This window comes from Capricornis sumatraensis, chromosome 13 (assembly GCF_032405125.1).
Source record: "Capricornis sumatraensis isolate serow.1 chromosome 13, serow.2, whole genome shotgun sequence".
Taxonomy (NCBI): domain Eukaryota; kingdom Metazoa; phylum Chordata; class Mammalia; order Artiodactyla; family Bovidae; genus Capricornis; species Capricornis sumatraensis.
The window spans coordinates 78,221,914-78,241,223 of NC_091081.1; the positions used below are offsets into that span (position 1 = coordinate 78,221,914).

At 42.2% G+C, this 19,310-nt stretch overlaps 1 protein-coding gene across 3 annotated transcripts in view; it reads right to left on the reverse strand.

Moving 5' to 3' along the window:
• CNKSR3 (CNKSR family member 3) overlaps positions 1 to 19,310 on the reverse strand; it is a 103,592-nt gene that overhangs the window by 23,645 nt on the left and 60,637 nt on the right. For 2 of the 3 annotated variants that reach the window (XM_068984989.1, XM_068984988.1), the window contains exons 2-5: positions 18,759 to 18,922; positions 9,655 to 9,857; positions 9,109 to 9,196; positions 3,186 to 3,227 (exon numbers count right to left, since the gene is read on the reverse strand). In XM_068984989.1, the coding sequence (XP_068841090.1) occupies positions 3,186 to 3,227; positions 9,109 to 9,196; positions 9,655 to 9,857; positions 18,759 to 18,922 (497 nt within the window). Of the gene's footprint in view, positions 1 to 3,185; positions 3,228 to 9,108; positions 9,197 to 9,654; positions 9,858 to 18,758; positions 18,923 to 19,310 lie in introns of those variants that run through there. The other variant, XM_068984990.1, reaches the window with a different exon arrangement.

Below are 19,310 nucleotides of genomic sequence, written 5' to 3' on the forward strand. Positions count from 1 at the left end.
GGGGTGTGGGTTCGATCCCTAGTTGGAAACTAAGATCCCACATGTCACTGGAGTGGTACAGCCAACATATTAAGTAAGTAAATAAATAAAATTAAAGCTGTTTTCATTTTAGAGAGAAAATAGCAGAAATTACAGAGTTCCATCTATTTTCTTTTCCATCTCAACAGTTTCTAACACACCTATATTATTATAATGGTTAATAATAAGATACTATTAACATGAGGACTTCCCTGGTGGCTCAGACGGTAAAGCGTCTTGCTTAACAATGCAGAAGACCTGGGTTCGATCCCTCGGTTGGGAAGATCCTCTGGAGAAGGAAATGGCACCCCACTCCAGTACTCTTGCCTGGAAAATCCCATGGACAGAGGAGCATGGTAGGCTACAGTCCATGGGGTCGCAAAGAGTCAACCACGACTTCACTTTCACTTTCACTTTCATTAGCATCTTGCATTAGTATGGTACATTTGTTACAACTGATCAACCAATAGTGACACATTATTGTTAACTAAGTTCCATAGTTTACATTACAATTCACTCTTCAGGGTGTACAGTTCTACAGGTTTTGATAAGTGCACAATCTCGTGTATTCACCATCACAGTGTCATACAGAATAGCTTCACTACCCTAAAACTCCCCTCAGTTCCACCCACCTGTCTGTCCCTCCTCCCCGTCTATGAACCCCTAGCAACTGATCAACCAATAGTGACACATTATTGTTAACTAAGTTCCATAGTTTACATTAGAATTCACTCTTCAGGGTGTACAGTTCTACAGGTTTTGATAAGTGCACAATCTCATGTATTCACCATCACAGTGTCATACAGAATAGCTTCACTACCCTAAAACTCCCCTCAGTTCCACCCACCCGTCTGTCCCTCCTCCCCGACTATGAACCCCTAGCAATCACTGATCTTTTTATTTTCTCCATAGTTTTGCTTTTTCCAAAGTCTCATATGGTTAGAATCAGACAGTATCTAGATTTTGGATTTTCAGATTGGCTTCTTTCACTTGGTCATACGCATTTTAGGGCCCTCCATATCTTTCCATGGCTTGAGAGCTCATTTCTTTTTATTGCTGAATAATATTCCATTGTCTGGATGTACCCCGTTGTTTATCCAGTCACATACTGAAGGATACCTTGGCTACTTCCTAGTTTGGGCAGTTATGATTAAAGTGGCTAGAATATCCCATGCAGCTTTTGGTGAATATAAGTTTCTTTCATTTGGGTAAACACCTAGGCTGATAACTGCTGGTTTGTAGGGTAACAGTATGTTTAGTTTTCTAAGGGAAAAAACTGCTACAACGTCTTCCAGTGTGGCTGCACCACTTTGCATTCCCACCAGCAATGAACAAGAGTTCCTCCTGCTCTACATTTGGTTTCACCATGTGGTAGAGTTTAGTTATCCTATTAAATGTGTAGTGGTACCTCATTGTTATTTTAACTTGAAATTCCTTAATGGAATGTGATGCTGAATATCTTTTCATATACTTACCTGCCAACTGTATATCTTTTATCATGAGGTGTTTGTTCAGATCTTTCACCTGCTTTTTAATTAGGTTGTTTGCTTTCTTATTATTGAGTTTTGAAGAGTTCTTTGTGCATTTTGAATATAAGTTCTTTATCTGATGTGTGTTCTGAGAACAACTTCTCCCAGTCTGTGCCTTGTCTTTTCATTCTCTTAACAGTGCATTGATGGAGCAAAGATATTAATTTTAATGCAGTCTACCTTACCCATTTTTCTCTCCCAGATCACACTTTTTTATTTTTTCACTCCTGAGTTTCTCAGTGGACTCAAACATCCAGATGTGCTCTCTAGCTGGGATTGGCTCCATCCTTCATTATTAAAAAGAGTCAACAAGTTGATCAATCCACAATCCAAGGCATTCTTTTTTTTCTTCTTTCAAGCAGACTATTCTAATCTTCTTATTTGTTTTTACTTATTTATTCATTTATTTATATTTTGGTTGTGCTGGGTCTTTGTTGCTGCATGAGCTGGACCCTTCTCTAGTTGCAGTGAGAGGGGGCTGCTCGCCAGTTGCATTGCGAAGGCTTCTAACTGTAGTGATTTCTCTTGTTGCAGAGCGCGGGCTCTGGGGTATGCAGGCTTCAGTACTTGCAGCGCATGGACTCAGTAGTTTCAGTGTCTGGACTCTAGAGCACAGGCTCAGTAGTGTGGTATGTGGGCTTACTTGCTCCTTGGCATGTGGGATCTTCTCGGATAAGTGATAGATCCCCAAGTCCCCTGTGCTGGCAAGCAGATTCTTATCCACTGCACCACCAGGGAAGCCCATGGATCACACTTTCACGTCATATCTAAAAACTCATCGTCAAACCCAAGGTCAGCAAGATTTTCTCCTGTTATTTCTAGGCATTTTATAGTTTTGCATTTTACCTTTAGGTCTGTGAGCTTTACTGTGACGACTCACATTCTCTGAACACCAAACACTGACCAGATAAAATTACTGTAGAGACATGAGGATCCCTATTAAGTGGTCTCCGTGTAGAAACTATAGTGGCTACGTGTGGTTATTTCTCCCAATCCCAGATTAATCTAACCTTTCAAAATTAAACAACCAAAGAAATCAGGATTTTCTAAAGAGTGGTTTTTTTCTTCTAAGGGGGAAGAATCCAAGAAGTGACACTTTTTGCATGCCTCCAGTGTGTTTAACCTCCCTATTTATGGAAAATATATTTATAGCAGTTTCATTGCTAAATTCCTCAACATCAGTAGGAGGAAGGCCTTATCAAAAGAGCACAGGCTGGCTTATGTCAAAAGGAGGAAGTGATGATGAATAGTTACAAAATGCTTTTTAAACAGTCACAGTACATCCCCCCTCCATCATAAGATTTTTGCCAAGATTTTTTTTAATTAAAAAAAAAAAGTGAAATTTGCACATTAGTTTAACCCTGAGAGCTGAGAGTTAGCTATCTAAATATAATTATACCTTGAAGAAGTGTTGGGGGGAGCAAAGCAGAGACCCCAATATACCTAATATAGTTGGTCTTGTTGTTAAATAACTTGTATTCTTGCCTTTCTACCTAAATTAAGAGATTCACATCCCAAAAGTCAGTATTTCAAAGCATATCCTGAAATACGTAGCCACAACACATATACTTTAATTAACGTGATTCCCACTGTTTTGGGAAAAAGAATTTTACAGTAACTTTTAGAAGGTATACTTACTACAGCCAAAACTTTATCCTCCATTTCTGCTACAAGGCAATCCTAAAGGAAGAAAGAATAAAATTAAAGCTATAAGAGATAAAAAAACTTTCAGATACAATTGGCTTAGCTGGCTAGCTATTTCCTGGGACCCAAGGAGGTCCCTGACACACACACCCCCGACCCTGCAGCCTGCAGTCCTGAACTTCAGGAAAGAGAAGACTTCGAAACGAGGGTAGACATTAGATTCCTCCTAAGACTCTACTGTCTCCAGATCCAGGATGCTAATCATCCAAGGAACCCATCTGACCAACTATTTAATCAGAAAGCCTATAGAAATCACCTGAACTAAACTCTACCCACTGTCCAGACTGTACAGAGAGTAGGAAGCCAGAAATCAGAGTCCAAGAACGTTGATAATGGTTCTCAAACCTGACCCTAGGCTGAGTTAGCACTGGGCCAACAAGCCGGGAGTCTTTAGCTCCGGGCCTGCCCATAAGAATAGCTTTCAAATAAGGGTTTGAGTAAACTTAGCCACAAAGTTTATTTTAAGCACCACTGAGATTAAATCAGATATTTCAGTCCTTAACGGATGAAAGGGGTTCAACAAAACGTTCATTAACACCCTGCCAAAAAAGTGGTCTTGAAGTATGCTATTGATGACATTAAATAATGGGCCGGAATGCAAAGCATTGTTTACTCAGCTCAAGAACAAAAGACTCAGAACCCTATGAACCCAGTTAGCTGATTATAGGAATCACCATTGTCCCGACTGAAAGCAGCCAAAGTGAAACTGACAATGTGAAACTCTCAGCTAACCTTCTAGAACAGTGTCTACAGCAGACGAGTTCAAGCTGCACAGCACTGTGCATGCCTGAGAAGAGGGAGACCAGCGAGATTCCTGAGAGTCTACCTGGCACCACTGCCTGCCAGTGCGGGAGACGTGAGAGATGGCGGTTCGCTCCCTAGGTCCGGACGATCCCCTGGAGAAGGAAATGGCAACCCACTCCAGTATTCTTGCCCCATGGACAAAGGAGCCTGGCAGGTTACAGTCCACGGAGTTGCAAAGAGTCAGACACGACTGAAGCAGTTCAGCAGTTCATGCACTAAGTATAATCCCAAACTGGGGCACCCTAAGGAAAATTCAAAGTATTTCATGCACAGGAAGGACAATCATCAACTCTGTTGGAATGATCAAAGATGTTTGCTTCAGTCAAAATGTCATTTTAGCTCATTTTTTTCTGCCACTGGGAATAGGGGTTAAAATGTATGGCATTCTACCCTCTGATTTTATAATCGGATTTCAGTGCTTTCTGAAAAAATTTTTAAATTTTCCCTGCTTGATAAAAATGTGGGAAATAATGGTCACTCTACTGCTCCCAAAATTTACACTGACTCTCAGGCAAAGAGCAGCCTGGTGAGAAAATACTTAAAAAAAGAAATTTAGGAGTATATTTTTGCACATGTGAGTCTAATGTAAATTCAAACTCCAGGAGCAACTTCTGTAAAATATGAGTGATGACAGCCCAAAAATGTGCTTTTCATCCTCCATCTTGTACATGAAACTGAACCATTAAATACCATGACGACCCCTCCCCTAATTCAAACCAGCTGAAGGACAGAAATATTAAGTAAATGGCAACTTGAGCAAAACAGAATATTTATAAGGTCTTGTTCCAGAAATAAAACTAATGGTTTGTGTCTATGATTTTTCATTTTGTATATGTGTGTGTGCAGTCGTGTCTGACTCTCTGCGCCTCTGCTGACTGTAGCCCTCCAGGCTACTCTGTCCCTGGGATTCTCCAGGCAAGAACACTGGAGTGGGTTGCCATGCCCACCTTGAGGGGATCTTCCCGACCCAGGGATCAAACCCACAAGTCTTACATCTCCTGCGTTGGCAGGCGGGTTCTTTACCACTAGCACCACCTGGGTAGCCCAGCATTACAAATCCTCAAATAACAGGAGGACTGTCATCCTGGTGAGGCAGAGAGCTCCTCTCCGTACACTGGGGCCCAGACGTCAAGGTGCATGTGTGACCTTGTGGTTCCTCACATTTGATTCTTTGATGGATCCAAGGAGCCACTAAGAAAGAAAACGGGCTTCTGTGGTGATGGAGCCAAGTTGGGTGAGGGGTGCTCCTGCCTCCCCGAACCATCCAAGGCAGCGTGTGAAAGGGCACGCTTTTTACCTTCCGCCCTCGTGGACGTGGGTTCCCACACCCATTCCTACCGGGAGGAAGCAGCTGCAGGCCTGACTTCATGCTGTTTGGCATGAAGGCAACGGAATGGAAAAAAGAAGCGTTGGAAGCAAGTCAGGCCCTCAGGACTCCGACAGAAGGGCTGAGGTCTGTTACATCCCTTGGTCACATGGATGAGCCGAGCCCCAGTCAAGGACAGCATCCGCTCCCCTCCCTCCTTATTCTCCCTTCTTACTGACTGAGGAGCCTTGGAAGCTGGGTTTAACCTCTCCACACCTGAGCCTCCTCCTCTGCAAAGCCAGGAGGATAACAGCTACCTCAGAGAATTGTTGACGATTAAATGTGATAACACACGTCAAGCAGGTAGTCCACAGCTGAGACCCAACTAATAAATGGCCCCATAAATGGTCCCCTGGCTCTCCCTTCTCTGGGGATGGTCCTCTCTCCTTCTCTGCTTCCTGGGCTCTCTAGGACTTCCCTGGTGGCTCACATCTGCCTACAATGTGGGAGACCCGGATTCAATCCCTGGGTCGGGAAGATCTCCTGGAGAAGGAAATGGCAACCCACTCCAGTATTCTTGCCTGGAAAATCCCATGGATGGAGGAGCCTGGTGGGCTACAGTCCATGGGGTAGCAGAGAGTCAGACATGATTGAGCAACTTCACTTTCTAGGGCTCATTCCCCCCATTTCATTCTACACTGGGACCCAGCGACTGCCACTGCCATTTTGTCCCTCGCCAGCACAACACGTGTTCATGTCCTCGCAAAGAGGAGAGAATGAAGACAGAGGTCAGAAGGCCTTCCCACCACAGGAGGCTTCCCCTGAAATACAGCGTGGAAACTGGATGGAAGGTCTATCCGTGGACTCAGGTGGGCCGGCTGGGGACTCCAGCCCAAGCAGGCTTAAAAGAAGTGTGCAATAGAACTGAATCACTTTGCTACACACGTAAAACTAACATGGATAAATCAACTGCACTTCAATTAAAAAAAAAGAAAAGAAAAAATTAATGAATACACACACACAAAAGAAGTGTGCCGTTTCCTTGCAGGGGAAAAAAAACAACAACTCTCTAGCCTTCCAATCAGGAGAGACACACACTGTCATCAGAGGAAGGATGCAGAGAAAGTTACACGAATGAGAACAGGAAAGGGGCAGCAAGTGGAACAGAGAAACAAGAAAAGGGACAAACAAATGCCTCTCTTCACAGACAGGAGCACCGAAATAGAGACTGCAGGAGAGCGTGTTCCTTGTCACTAGAAGTAATAGAGACCCAGCTTTTACTCCTTCAATTCCCCAGGAAAAAAAAAAAAAAGCAATAAATGGAAAAGGCAGGCTTCTTCCTAAAGAGTCAAAAGATTCTCTGCCAAGAAGTTCTGAGTAAAACTGCACGTCCCCCAGTTGTGAGAGGGTGTGCAATCCCTGGCAAGGTGAGCCTTGCAGCTGCCATGACACCTCCCATGGAAAAAGACAGTCCACACATCCTTCAACTGTGCACGCAAATTTTACCACTTGCCAAAGCACCTATGTGCTCTAATCTCTACAGAAAACACATGTTCCTCATGAGCTAAACATGCCTTTTCAACCCAAGTTCATACAATGGCATTCCCATATATATTTTATACATTTCTAGTCTTAATCTGTAACAATTGTTCAAATTTCAATAAGCTAGAAAATACCAGAAATACTAACATATGCGTTAACTTTGTCTCCTTCTTAAGCCAACAAGTTTAGTTCCAGAAAACTGGTACCAGAAAAGACTTTTATATTTCCTACTATAGGTTATTATTTCTTAAGTAGGCACTGTGCTTTTCATATATCTTCTTTAATCTTCATAATCTTTTTGAGATAGGTTTACTATGTTTTAAATATTTTATATTTCTCTTCTAGATCCATTCTTACATGAATAAATAAACGTGATCACATACATGCTTTTTTGTAAATGACAAAATGTTTTCTTTTCTTTAGCTTGACTCATACATTCTCTCCCCACTTTTCTCCTTGCCAAAGTAATCTCAACTTTCCTTCCAAATTTCCCACTGTATTTAGATATTTCTTTGTATATAGGTTTTCAGATGTATATGTGTATTACAAATACACATATATTTTAAAACGTGTCTTCTGATTACACTTTCTTCCTCCTTTTTTCTTATTCCACAATAAATTGTAGAAATTGAAGCAAATCATCTGGTAAGGTAATTGTTAGTATTTCCAATTAACAAATGGGAAAATTGAGGCTCATAAGTTTTGAGTGAATTGTCCAAAGTCCCAGAGCTAATTAATGGTAGAAGTAGAATTTGAACCCGCAGCTGTCTATCTCTGAAGCATATGCTCAATGAGTACCAATGGGAAAACAAAATAAACACAAAAACAGTACCTCTTGTGTCCCTTAGGTCTGGGTTAAATTTTTCGTGATAAGAAGTAAATTCTCATCAGCTTATTTGTCAAAAGCATTATCTCATTCATTTCAACACACATTTAGAAAGCACCAATAATCATGGACCAGGCGTCACATGGCACCAGTAAACAAGGGCAAACGTGATGAGTGGGTACCTTTCTGAACAGGATCTGTACCCCTGGGCATCTTCCACCAGAAATGCCAGGACGTGATGGCTACATAATGAATACAGCATGACTGGTATCAGACTTTTTGTCAAAATTACTTTATACACCATCAAGAAAGATGCTGAGTTTCTCAGCATCTCTCTATTGCTCTGGGCACTTTTCTAAAAACATGGCCTCAAAAGCATATGATGAAGTCACACATGCCTCAAGTTCAAGGGCCGCTCAGAACTGGACCTGAAACAACAGCCAAACTTCACTCTTCATGTTCCAGGAACAGACAGAAAGCATATGGCTTTTCAGAACTGCATCTATTTTATGGCATGGTTAGAACTGAAGAAAGGATGTTCTTTACTCTGCCAAATCAGCAGTGGGAACAAACGTGCACTCTCAGAATACTTGAACCAAGTGGGACATGGAAAAAGAACACGCTCTTCCTTACATTTTTATGGCTTCAACTCAATTTAAGAATAATTTCACAAGAGTCTGCTACGTGCCAGTTAATATCTTCCTGGCCTTCACTAGGATTTGAAAGTCTGGCCAATGAGTGGTGCATGAAACTGGCATGTCACTCCCAAAACAGAACATCTGTCAGTGTGAAAATCACCCAGGTTCTCTGTCCCTCTGCCTTGGGGAAAAACAACATGAGATTCTGTCAGCCCACATCCTGAAGTGAGGAGAGCTGAAGCAGATCTTCCAGCTGACCCATCTACAGGTAGATAATCCAGGAATAAGTTGCTGAGGTTTGAGGGATGTTTGTTACTGCGTCATCACTGAGCTCATCCTGACTGGTAAATCCAACTTCCACAGGTCAAAACGAAAAGAAAATTAAGAAGCAGATGCAATAACACACTCAGAACAAAGATTATGGTGAAATGTTGTTACTCCAAAATTTCTATTTTAAAAAAATGTAGTGTTCTAACATTTTAGAGAAAGCACAGGATTATTAGGTCAACTATTTTGAAACAAAAGAAGGCAATCTTTGATGTAAAGGCCACTAGTCATTCTTCACAGAAACTCTCTGTATCACACATCTAATTTAAAGCCTTTCATCTCTCCCTAGCTCTGATGGGGGGGTGGGGGAGAAGAAGGAGAGAAAGACAGACTGGTACTTCATACCTGAATGTAAATCCTTTGAAGAAAAGGGAAAAGGAAAAAACTTTTAGAAAACAACAGTGATGCACTGACCTTCTGGACTGTAGTGGTCAGGTCCAAGCAAAGCTGAATAATTTTATTCTTTGTCACTGAGAAGTCAGTGATCCCTGTAAATGGAGCCCTAGAAAGCAAGCAATAAAAATTCTCTTTAAAAAAATAGTGAAGACGCTGAAGCCACCAAGATCCCACACTGTGTATTAACAAACACAATATTCAACAAGCCAGTTTAAATTGTTATGTAAGTTTCCTCCTAAGTAACACACAAAATAGGAATCTGAATAGCAAAGAGACAGAGAAGTTCTAGATTAAAACACAACCAAAAATGAGCCAAGGGAATGAACATCCCTTCAAAAGTCAACTAATAGCCTTCATGTAGCCAGATAATTAGTAATGTTTAACCTCAGTAAAACTCAAGTCTTCTCTAAGCTGAGGTTAATCTGTTCCTGCTATTCACCTTCTCTAGAACTTCCAAAGAGACCCTAAAATGGACCACTGACTCCAAACTCCTGAGGCAAAGTACAGACTTCTATGTGTCTCAGACCTCCTTTCATAGGACAGTAAAGCACACCCATCACTTACCTGTCTAGCCAAGCTAACAAGGCCTTGGCAGCACCTATGAGCTCCACTACAGAAGTCAGGAACTCATTGGGGGGCTTGTGGGAGGTATTCCCATCATAAGCTGGACTTTTCCTCCTGCTGCTTATGTAATTCTGTAAATTATGGGAGGACGCTCGCAGTTTCAAAACCAAGTTCTTCATATTGTCAGTTTCAAGGCCATAATTCTGGAAAACAAAATCAAACGGAAAAATTCAAATCAACAATGTCCAAACTCTCATAATAACTCAAAACCCACTGAGTCACTTGAACAACTCCTATCTCAGCCACAAAACCCTGCGTGATTTACCCACAGTATTGATCTCACCCACATGAGCCACACCAGCCTTCCCTCCGTTCCTTCCATAGCCTACTCTTGCCTCAGGAACTTTATTCTTGATAGTTTTGCTTCCCAAAATGCTTCCCCCACAAATTTTGGCATAGACAGCTTTCTTATCACTTTCATCTTGTGTGTTCAGTTGCTTAGTCATATCCGACTGTTTGTAACCCCATGGACTGTAGCCTGCCAGGCTCCTCTATCCATGGGATTCCCAGGCAAGAATACTGGAGTGAATTGTCATTTCCTTCTCCAGGGAATCTTCCAGACCCAGGGATCAAACCTACATCTCCCAAGCATCTCCTGTACTGCTGGCAGATTCTTTACCACTGAGCCACCAGGGAAGGCCATTTACATCCTAATTAGCCCAAATATGCCCTCCTCTTCAAAGCTTCCAGGACCATCTAGAGCAGGTTCTCAACCTGGACCCTACTGACGTTTACAATCTAATCATTCTCTATTTGGTGGACTAAGGTGGGATTCCTATAGCCGTAGAATGTTTAGCTGGCCTCCACTTGTTAAAATCAGTAGTATCCCTTCCCCAGTTGTGACAAACAAAAATGTCTGCAGACATTGCCGAGTTTCTCCTGAGGTCACTCTCTAGCCCATCACCTCTCCGTCATCTCTGGACCACCTTGCTCACTGTCTTCCTCACTCGGATGCATGGTCCACCAGAGCTCAGCTCTGCATACGTCCCTCAGAATTGCACTTCCAGGACAGCAGACATAAAGCAGTCATTGAGTAGATAAATTTCCATCAAATGGAACTCACGCAGAAACAGAGCAGCACTGTCTAAAGAGCAGTTCACCTGAAAGGTCATTTCTGTCCCGTGAGCTTCTAATCTCTGTTCCCTCTGAGTAATGTTCATCCTACGTGGGTGCTTTTAAAAGATTCATTGCCTATGACAATATTGCCCTAGACTACTCCTTTCCCTGAAAGGAGATCAAACCAGTCCACCCTCAAGGAAATCAACCCTGACTATTCATTGGAAGGACTGTCGCTGAAGCTGAAGCTCCAATACTTTGGCCACATGATGCAAAGAGCTGACTCAGTGGAATCTGATGCTGGTAAAGACTGAAGGCAAAAGGAGAAGGGCACAGCAGAGGATGAGATGGTTGGCTAGCCTTACCAACTCAATGGACATGAATCTGAGCAAACTCCTGGAGACAGTGATGGACAGGAAAGTCTGGCATGCTGTAGTCCATGGAGTCACAAAGAGCCAGATAAGACTGAGTGACTGAACAACTCCCTTCCAGATAAAGAACAAATCCCAAGAAACAACATGAAATTTGAGACAACCTTAGAGGGGAGAGACGAATTTCAGTATTCCATGTACATGTCCTAAATTGGTGTTTCATCACTTTTTAACAAAAATAAATAAATAAATATCTCTGAGGTATATTAAACTATGTCAATAGCATCCCAAAGCAAGAATGTGGTACCATGTAAAATTTGGTCATAATACATGGCCAACACTATTGAACATGTTATGCCAGAAACTGGGCTAAGTGCTGGGCAAACATTATCACAGGCAAACAGCTTATGAAGGTGGAAGTGGTATTATCTATATTCTGCAGGTAAGCAGATTGTGGCACAGGGACGTTAAATAAATTCTCTGAAGTTACACAGCTAATCCGTCGAGGCGGTAGGATCTAACCAAGGCGATCTGCACCAAGGGTACAAGCTTTGGATCCCAAAGCCATACCCCCTGTCCAAGAAAGGGCAAAGTGATGAGACAGAAAACAGGATGGATACAGAACAAGGAAAAAGAAGAGTGGCCAGTCACCCTGGATCCAGCCCAAACTTAACCCCTCTCACTTCTATCCTGACCCGCTCCATCCCTGTGATGTGTTAGAAGCTTCCTTGACAGGCTTCAGCCACCTGGAACCTCACCCTTCTGGAAGGCCAGCAGACTTTCTTTGGATCTGATTGCTGCTTTTGTCCCGCCTGCATCTAGCCTGTCTTTTAGCCCCTCCTCTGTTACTGCCTTCTCCTCTGTTACAGCCTTCATTTCTTTTTTTTTCCGCTTTTTAATTTTTTTAATTATGAAAGCATGATAACATTTACAGGAGACTTGGAAAACACAGAACAAAGTTACATATGCTGCTAAGTCACTTCAGTTGTGTCTGACTCTGTGCGACCCCACAGACGGCAGCCCACCAGGCTCCCCAGTCCCTGGGATTCTCCAGGCAAGAACACTGGAGTGGGTTTCCATTTCCTTCTCCAATGCATGAAAGTGAAAAGTGGAAGTGAAGTCGCTCAGTTGTGTCCGACCGTCAGCGACCCCCATGGACTGCAGCCTTCCAGGCTCCTCCGTCCATTGGATTTTCCAGGCAAGAGTACTGGAGTGGGGTGCCATTGCCTTCTCCGAAAGTTACATACAGTTCCCCTATATATTATGATTATATTTTAAGTAGTAAAATAAGATTTTTTTAGTTGGAGTTTCAATTTCAAACTCTCAAAAATTATTAGAATTAATATACAGAAAAGTAGAAGGATATAGTAGACCTGAAAAGCACCATGAACCAATTCAACATAATTAAGACTTGCACAATTTTCACACAACAGTAGGATACAAATTCCATTCTAGTTACCACAGACTATAAACTAGGAGACAGACACTGGAACATATCCAGGGACATTAAATAAGGTATAAAATTTTCATGGTCTAAAGGTATTGAAATTATAGTCTTTTTCTCTTACAGCCCCCATTTCTAATGTCTCAGAGAGGGGTGAGCAATGTCCCCAAGTAAAGATACATAAAGTATAACTATACCAGGGAGTCTGTGAGAACTTTTTCTTTTGGAAAGATGAACAATGGTAAATAGTAACAATAACAACAAAAGACAATACCCTGAATGAAAACATTTCTCACTATAATTAGATTTTACGTGATGTTTACATTTATGTTTAGATAGAGGGAATTCCCTGGTGGTCCAGTAATGAGGACTCCATGCTCCCACTATGAGAGAAGGCAATGGCACCCCACTCCAGTACTCTTGCCTGGAAAATCCAATGGACGGAGGAGCCTGGTGGGCTGCAGTCCATGGGGTCGCTAAGAGTCGGACATGACTGAGCGACTTCACTTTCACTTTTCACTTTCATGCATTGGAGAAGGAAATAGCAACCCACTCCAGTGTTCTTGCTTGGAGAATCCCAGGGACGGGGGAGCCTGGTGGGCTGCCGTCTATGGGGTCGCACAGAGTCGGACACGACTGAAGCGACTTAGCAGCAGCACCAGCTCCCACTATAGGGAGCATGGGCTCAATCCCTGGCCAGGGAACCAAGATAAGATTCTGCATGCCACACAGCGCAGCCAAAAAAAATAAAAGAATTTAGATAGAAAACTTAAGAACAAATATAAAGACAAGAACTCTTCAGCTGCATTAACTGAAAACTCTTTGCAATTTTTTACAAAAATCTAAATTTCATAACAAAAATAAGTCTTCTGTATCAACAGGAACATTCCCTCTAAACATTACATTCATCCATTCTTTTTTTCAACTGTCATTTTTCCAGAAACCAAAACATGGCATTGTCCTTTAACAGAGAAGACAGAAATAAAAAGATGGATTTTCACCATGGCTTTTGAAATTCAGAAAATCAGAGACTCACAACTGAATGGATAAATAGCCACCTGACGCAACCTGTTTGAAGGACTTGTGACTATGATTAAAAGGAACTGTTCCCTTACTCAGTTAATTACTCAGCCTGCCAACTTACGGCAGAAGTTCTGAACTAAAAGCAGGAAGCCCGGCTTTCTGCGGCCAGTGTCACCACAGATAACTTGGAACTTTTATTACTGTACAGCATTTATTTCTTTAATTCAAAGAGGATTAAATGCACTTGAGTGTTACAGGAAATTTTAAACCTCAATCTTCTATAAAGCAACCACTCTTAACATTAAAATAAAGGAGGAATGTAGCTTGCTAACCGGTTCTTTTCATTTCCACTGAGATGAAATTTTTTTTTCATTTCCCACAAATCATGGGACTAGAAGAATGAACAGATGTAGCTATGACAGATTATAATTCTATTTTTAAGGTACTTTAGAGATTTTAATAGGCTTTATTAAGGTATACTTTATGATCCATAATATTTACTAATCTTAAATGTACAACACAGTGACTTTTAAGAAATGTATGTTGTCACATAAGCACCATCACAATGACAATCATAGAACACTTGCATCACCCCCAAACATCCTTCACCCCACTTCACAGTCACTTTCCCTAACCCCTCGTCCCCAACAACTTCTGATATTCTTCCTGTCACTATAGTTCTGCTTTTTTTACATAGATTATGATTTTAAGAAGCAGTAAAGAAAGGAACAAGGAAACGGCTACCCACTCCAGTGTTCTTGCCTAGAGAATCCCAGGGACGGCAGAGCCTGGTGGGCTGCAGTCTATGGGGTCGCACAGAGTCGGACACGACTGAAGCGACTTAGCAGTAGCAAAGAAGAAACAAGGGAAGAAAGGAAAATCCCTTTCCCTTCCACTCCATTCCACAATAAGAAAACAAGAAACTGATTATATTAGTTCTAAAGAACTACTGTAGAAACATAATCAGGAAAGGATTATTGACTTAAGTGCCCCACAATGAAAGAGAGTAAATGAATAATTTCCCAGACCAGATTTGATCATTTTCACTAACCTTTCCCTAACGTTTGTCTCCTTCAGAAACTGCTTAATTGAAGATAAGGTATCGAGAAGGTACAAACTAAGAAATGAAATGAATCTCCAAAAATTTAGGCATGTACTAAAAACTTTCCACCAAGATCCCACTTCATTAGAAGTTAGCCATCAGGGGTCATTTCATGGTCTGGCCAGAGAAACAATAGGTGAGACGGGGGGAAAGAGGCAGTCCACTCTTCTGGTGTCATTAATTGCACACATTTTAGCTAAGGACAAATCTTACACATTTTCTCCACTCCCTTCTTTTCCCATTCATAAGCAAGACCAAAAACGGCCAGCAAAGATTCCTCTTCATGAGTGATTTCTCCCACAAAAAGGATAACGTTTGGTGGGGGGTGGGCAGTAATTCTCTGGTGGCCCAGTGGTTAAGAATCCGCTTTGCAATGCAGGGGACGTGGGTTCAATCCCTGGTTGGGGAACTAGCCTCCCACATGTCTCAGAGCAATTAATTAAGCCCACTCGCCACAACTAGAGCCCACACACCCCAGTGAAAGATCCCACATGACACAAGAATCCTGCATGCCGCAACCAAGACCCCATGCACCAAATAAATGAACACATATTGAAACTTTAAAAGATTGTTTTAAACTGTTTTGCTGAAAGGTAAATGATGAATAACGGGTCATCTCTGGGGTGCACAAGTGCACAGAAGCCCCCTGGGCAGGTAGACACACCACAGGTATTTTGTTTTAAGCACATATGTAGATGGCATCACTTGATACGTGTATGAATTCCAACTCTGTTCACTTTCCTCAGCCTACTCCAACCTTAAAAATACATCTGTCCTTCTCTTGGTCTTCAGGAAACTAGGGTCTGGTTGATCTGGCACAGAAAATGGGTTTTACAGTTATATTAGAAACTTTTTACTCTCCACCCAACCCTAGAGACGAATGCTGTCCAACAGAACCTTCTGCAATGATGAAAATGTTCTCCGGCTGTACTGCCCAAATATGGTAGCCACTGGCCACAAATACCTACTGAGCACTTGGAATGTAGCTGTGCAACTGAGCAACTGAATTTTACTCTTTCGTTTTAATTCATTTTCACTTAAACGGTCACATGTAGCAGCTCCTGGAAAAAAGCCGTTCTACAGCCTGTCCCAGTCACCCCCTGCCCCAGATGGAGAAAAACTGGATTCTGAACTCAGTTCTGAGAAGTGGTCTTGGTTCTGCCTCAGAAAACAAGTCTCTCTCCTAAGCCACTCTAGCCAGCCAAGGCCAGTGTTCACAAAAGGGAGTTCTCCTTGTTCTGTATCCAGAATCAGAACCAGTGGCCCATCTGCTCGTTCGTTTGGGGATCTTAATAGTGGTTCCTTACTTAGGTTCCTATAAATTCTATCTGCCCTTTTCTTTCCAAAACTTTCCAGTGTTTTTGTTTTTTCCTCCCTCTCTTGCTTCTAATTCTACTCATTTCCTGTCCATCATAAAATCAACATCCACTAAACTGTTTACATAGAAATATCTCTCATAATAATACCAGGGACAATTGCAAATACATAGTAACTGTCCCGGGGATGGACTATTCGAGGCAAAGAAGTTATTTAAATATACACTTCTTAAATATACACTTGTTTAGATATACAAAGATCTATATGGTGTAAATGGATTAAACATGGTATTAATATAATAAACAGATGTATTATAACAATACTTTAAAAGGAGATTATAGCCAGGCTAAAGATATTTTACTGAATGCTCGAAAACCATCCCCTACTCAAAAAAGGCACATTCATTTAAGACCCTTTCATGACCCTCCTGTCAAATGCATTCACTGGCACTCTGCTACACGAAACATGCCCAGAAAGAGTTTGAGGTCAAAACTTTGTCTACAAAGGAAATTAGAAGGAAATTGTAGGAGATAAAACACAGCTTTAGGTTCTGGCATTTCTCCAGCTTTGTTCACTTTAGTCTAATATTTTAAGAGGTAGAGAAGGGAGGGGAAGCAGAGAGGCAGCTGTTATGCTAATTATCCTGCTTGAGGTCCACAACCTGCCTGCAATCCATCCTGCCTCCTCCCCTTCCATCTTGTGAATTTCAAAGTAATTTACCTGCCCTCCCAGCCCTACCGCAAAGCCAAAGAGATGATCTGAAACAGAAGAAAAAGACCAAAAAGTAATGTTCCCAGAAAGCGCAACACAAGTAAACTCAAACATGTCTTACTGTATGAAACACGTAAGTTTTAATCATAAACAGGACTAGGATATCTTCTGGGCAGCACAAAACACTTACGTGTTAATACACAGCTAAATGCTGGTTCTGCTGCCTTACTCTGCGGAGCAAGGGAGGAAGTCTCCCCGACCCTGAACCCCTGCCCCCATCCCTTTGACCTCTCTTTGCCCAGATACACATGATCCTGTGTGACGGGCAGCTGTGTCTAAAAGCTCGCACCAGGCTCTAGAGAAGCAGACTGGCATGCTGGTAGGGAGAGGGGCACCCTGATCGAGCTGCTCAATGCTGTCCTGGAGCCTTGGCCACTTCCAGAACCAAGCCAGAAGGCCATGTAGCAGCTGGACCCATCCAGGAAGAAACAGGCTACTTTCCCTGGGGACTGAAGTCAAACACAATCTCCCTGCTACTCCTGACGCAGCCCCATGCATGAAGCCCCAAAAGTGTGAGGACCACAGGGGGGCCCACCTTGGGATGGACTGATGGATGCTGGACGGGTCACCGGCTGAAGGAGGGAGGCTGGAGCCCATCTCCTACTGAGGCTCCAAACGGGAAAGTGATCACCCCTGTCCCATATGCCCTCAGCAAAAACCCCCTCACTCTGCTGCTACAGAGTGTAGGCTTTCACATCTAGGGGAGTGTCACTGCACAAATGGGGAAAACAGACACCGCGGTCTCCCTGGAGGTCACAGAGCCAAGAGCGTGCAGCAGAGCCTGGATTAAAATGCAAAACCCTGCCTCCCAGGCCAGCGCTCACACCACTTGGCCACAGCGTGTCCCTGGTGGCAGCTCATTCATCAACCACAATTTCCCCCGTTACTTTTCTAAACAAGTGTAGGGCATCTCAGAGCAGAAGACAAGGCTCTGCCCATTTTAAGAAGAACACGCACAATGCAGCAAGTGTTATATAATCAACGGGACGCAACCGCCAATGGCAAGCAATCGGCAGCACATTTTTTCCCACCATTCTCAGTGATGTAATTGTATATGCCCTTGGCTCAGGTTCACAGCAGAGCAGTCTAAATGCTGCCGACTTTCTCCAAAGCAAGACAGTTAAGGAAATGGCATCCTTTGCATGGCACCACAATTGACGTGGATCCCACCCTATGCCAACCAGTTTATAAACACGATGGCCTTGGAGGTGGTGTTAGCCCACACCTAAAAGAGCTATCAATACTCCCCACATCACAGATGCAATGAAGAGTCAGAACCTGGCTGGATTTAACTCGCTCAGGTTCAAGCCAAAACTCAGTCAACTGCGAAATGTAGCTAAATTCACATTTTTTTTTCCCTATCCAGCTGGCATTTCATAGGCTGAATATTTCAAGCACCAGCATCAGTTATTAAACTATCAAAAAAATCTGTAAAATATAAAAATGATTTTTATGTAACAAAAACAGACCAAAAAAATCAAAACCCATTTGTCATTTCAATAGAGAAGATGACATGTTCATTCAGGTCCATCTTCATCTTTTTATCCTTTATAAAAGATAGGAAAATGAAATGAATACAGAGTTTTTTCCATAAAAGGAAAGCTTTTTCTGCAAAGGCCAAGAGAGCAAATATTTTCAGCTTTAAGGGGCTACACAGTCCCTGAAACAACTACCCAACTCTGCCACAGTAACATAAAAGTAGTCACAGATAACACTTAAATAAAACTTTATTTACAAAAATAGACAGCAGGCCAGATTGAAGGTGCAGGCTATTGTTTGCCAGCTCTTCCTAGAAAATTATTTCTTTTCTTCCCTTCTGATATTATCTTCAGCTCATGCTCTACTTCAGTGGATCATTAAGAAAATGATGACAAGCAAGATAGCAAAACCAAGGAGATTTAAAAGGTGAGATTCTTAAAAAACCATCATTGCAGTACAGATCACCTTTTCCTGAACTAACCAGTGCACAGAGAAGGTCGACAGCCTCCAGCACAAGTTCCTGGTGTCCAATGCGTGTGACACCCAGCTCCTCAAGATCCTGGTGGGAAATCTGTAGCAGCTGTTCTCCGTTAATCTTCTCTCGTTCAAACTTGTGGACATACTGCTGCAGGCAATCATCTAACCCTACCAAGAAAGCAAAAGAGTCCATTATTGTCATTTTGTTCCCTTACTTCAAAAAATGCCCACATTTAAATCAACCTCAGGAATCACCAATTATGCTCCGCTATTTGATGCTCCATACAATCAAGTGTGTTCTCATCTTCTTAAACAAGTTTTAAATCTAAATTTTAAATTTAAATCACAACTTAAATTTTCAGATGGATCCCACAGTTTTGACACTTATCTTTCCATTTCCTTTCAGCTAGAAGAATAAACACTAACCCCTGGTGGTTTGAAATGCTAGTTATCTGTGCTACACACACATTCGTCTGTTGGCTAAGCAGTCTTTCTCTGGAACATCAGCCCTCTCCCAGCCCATGTGATTCCAGTGGACATGCCAATGAAGATGCTC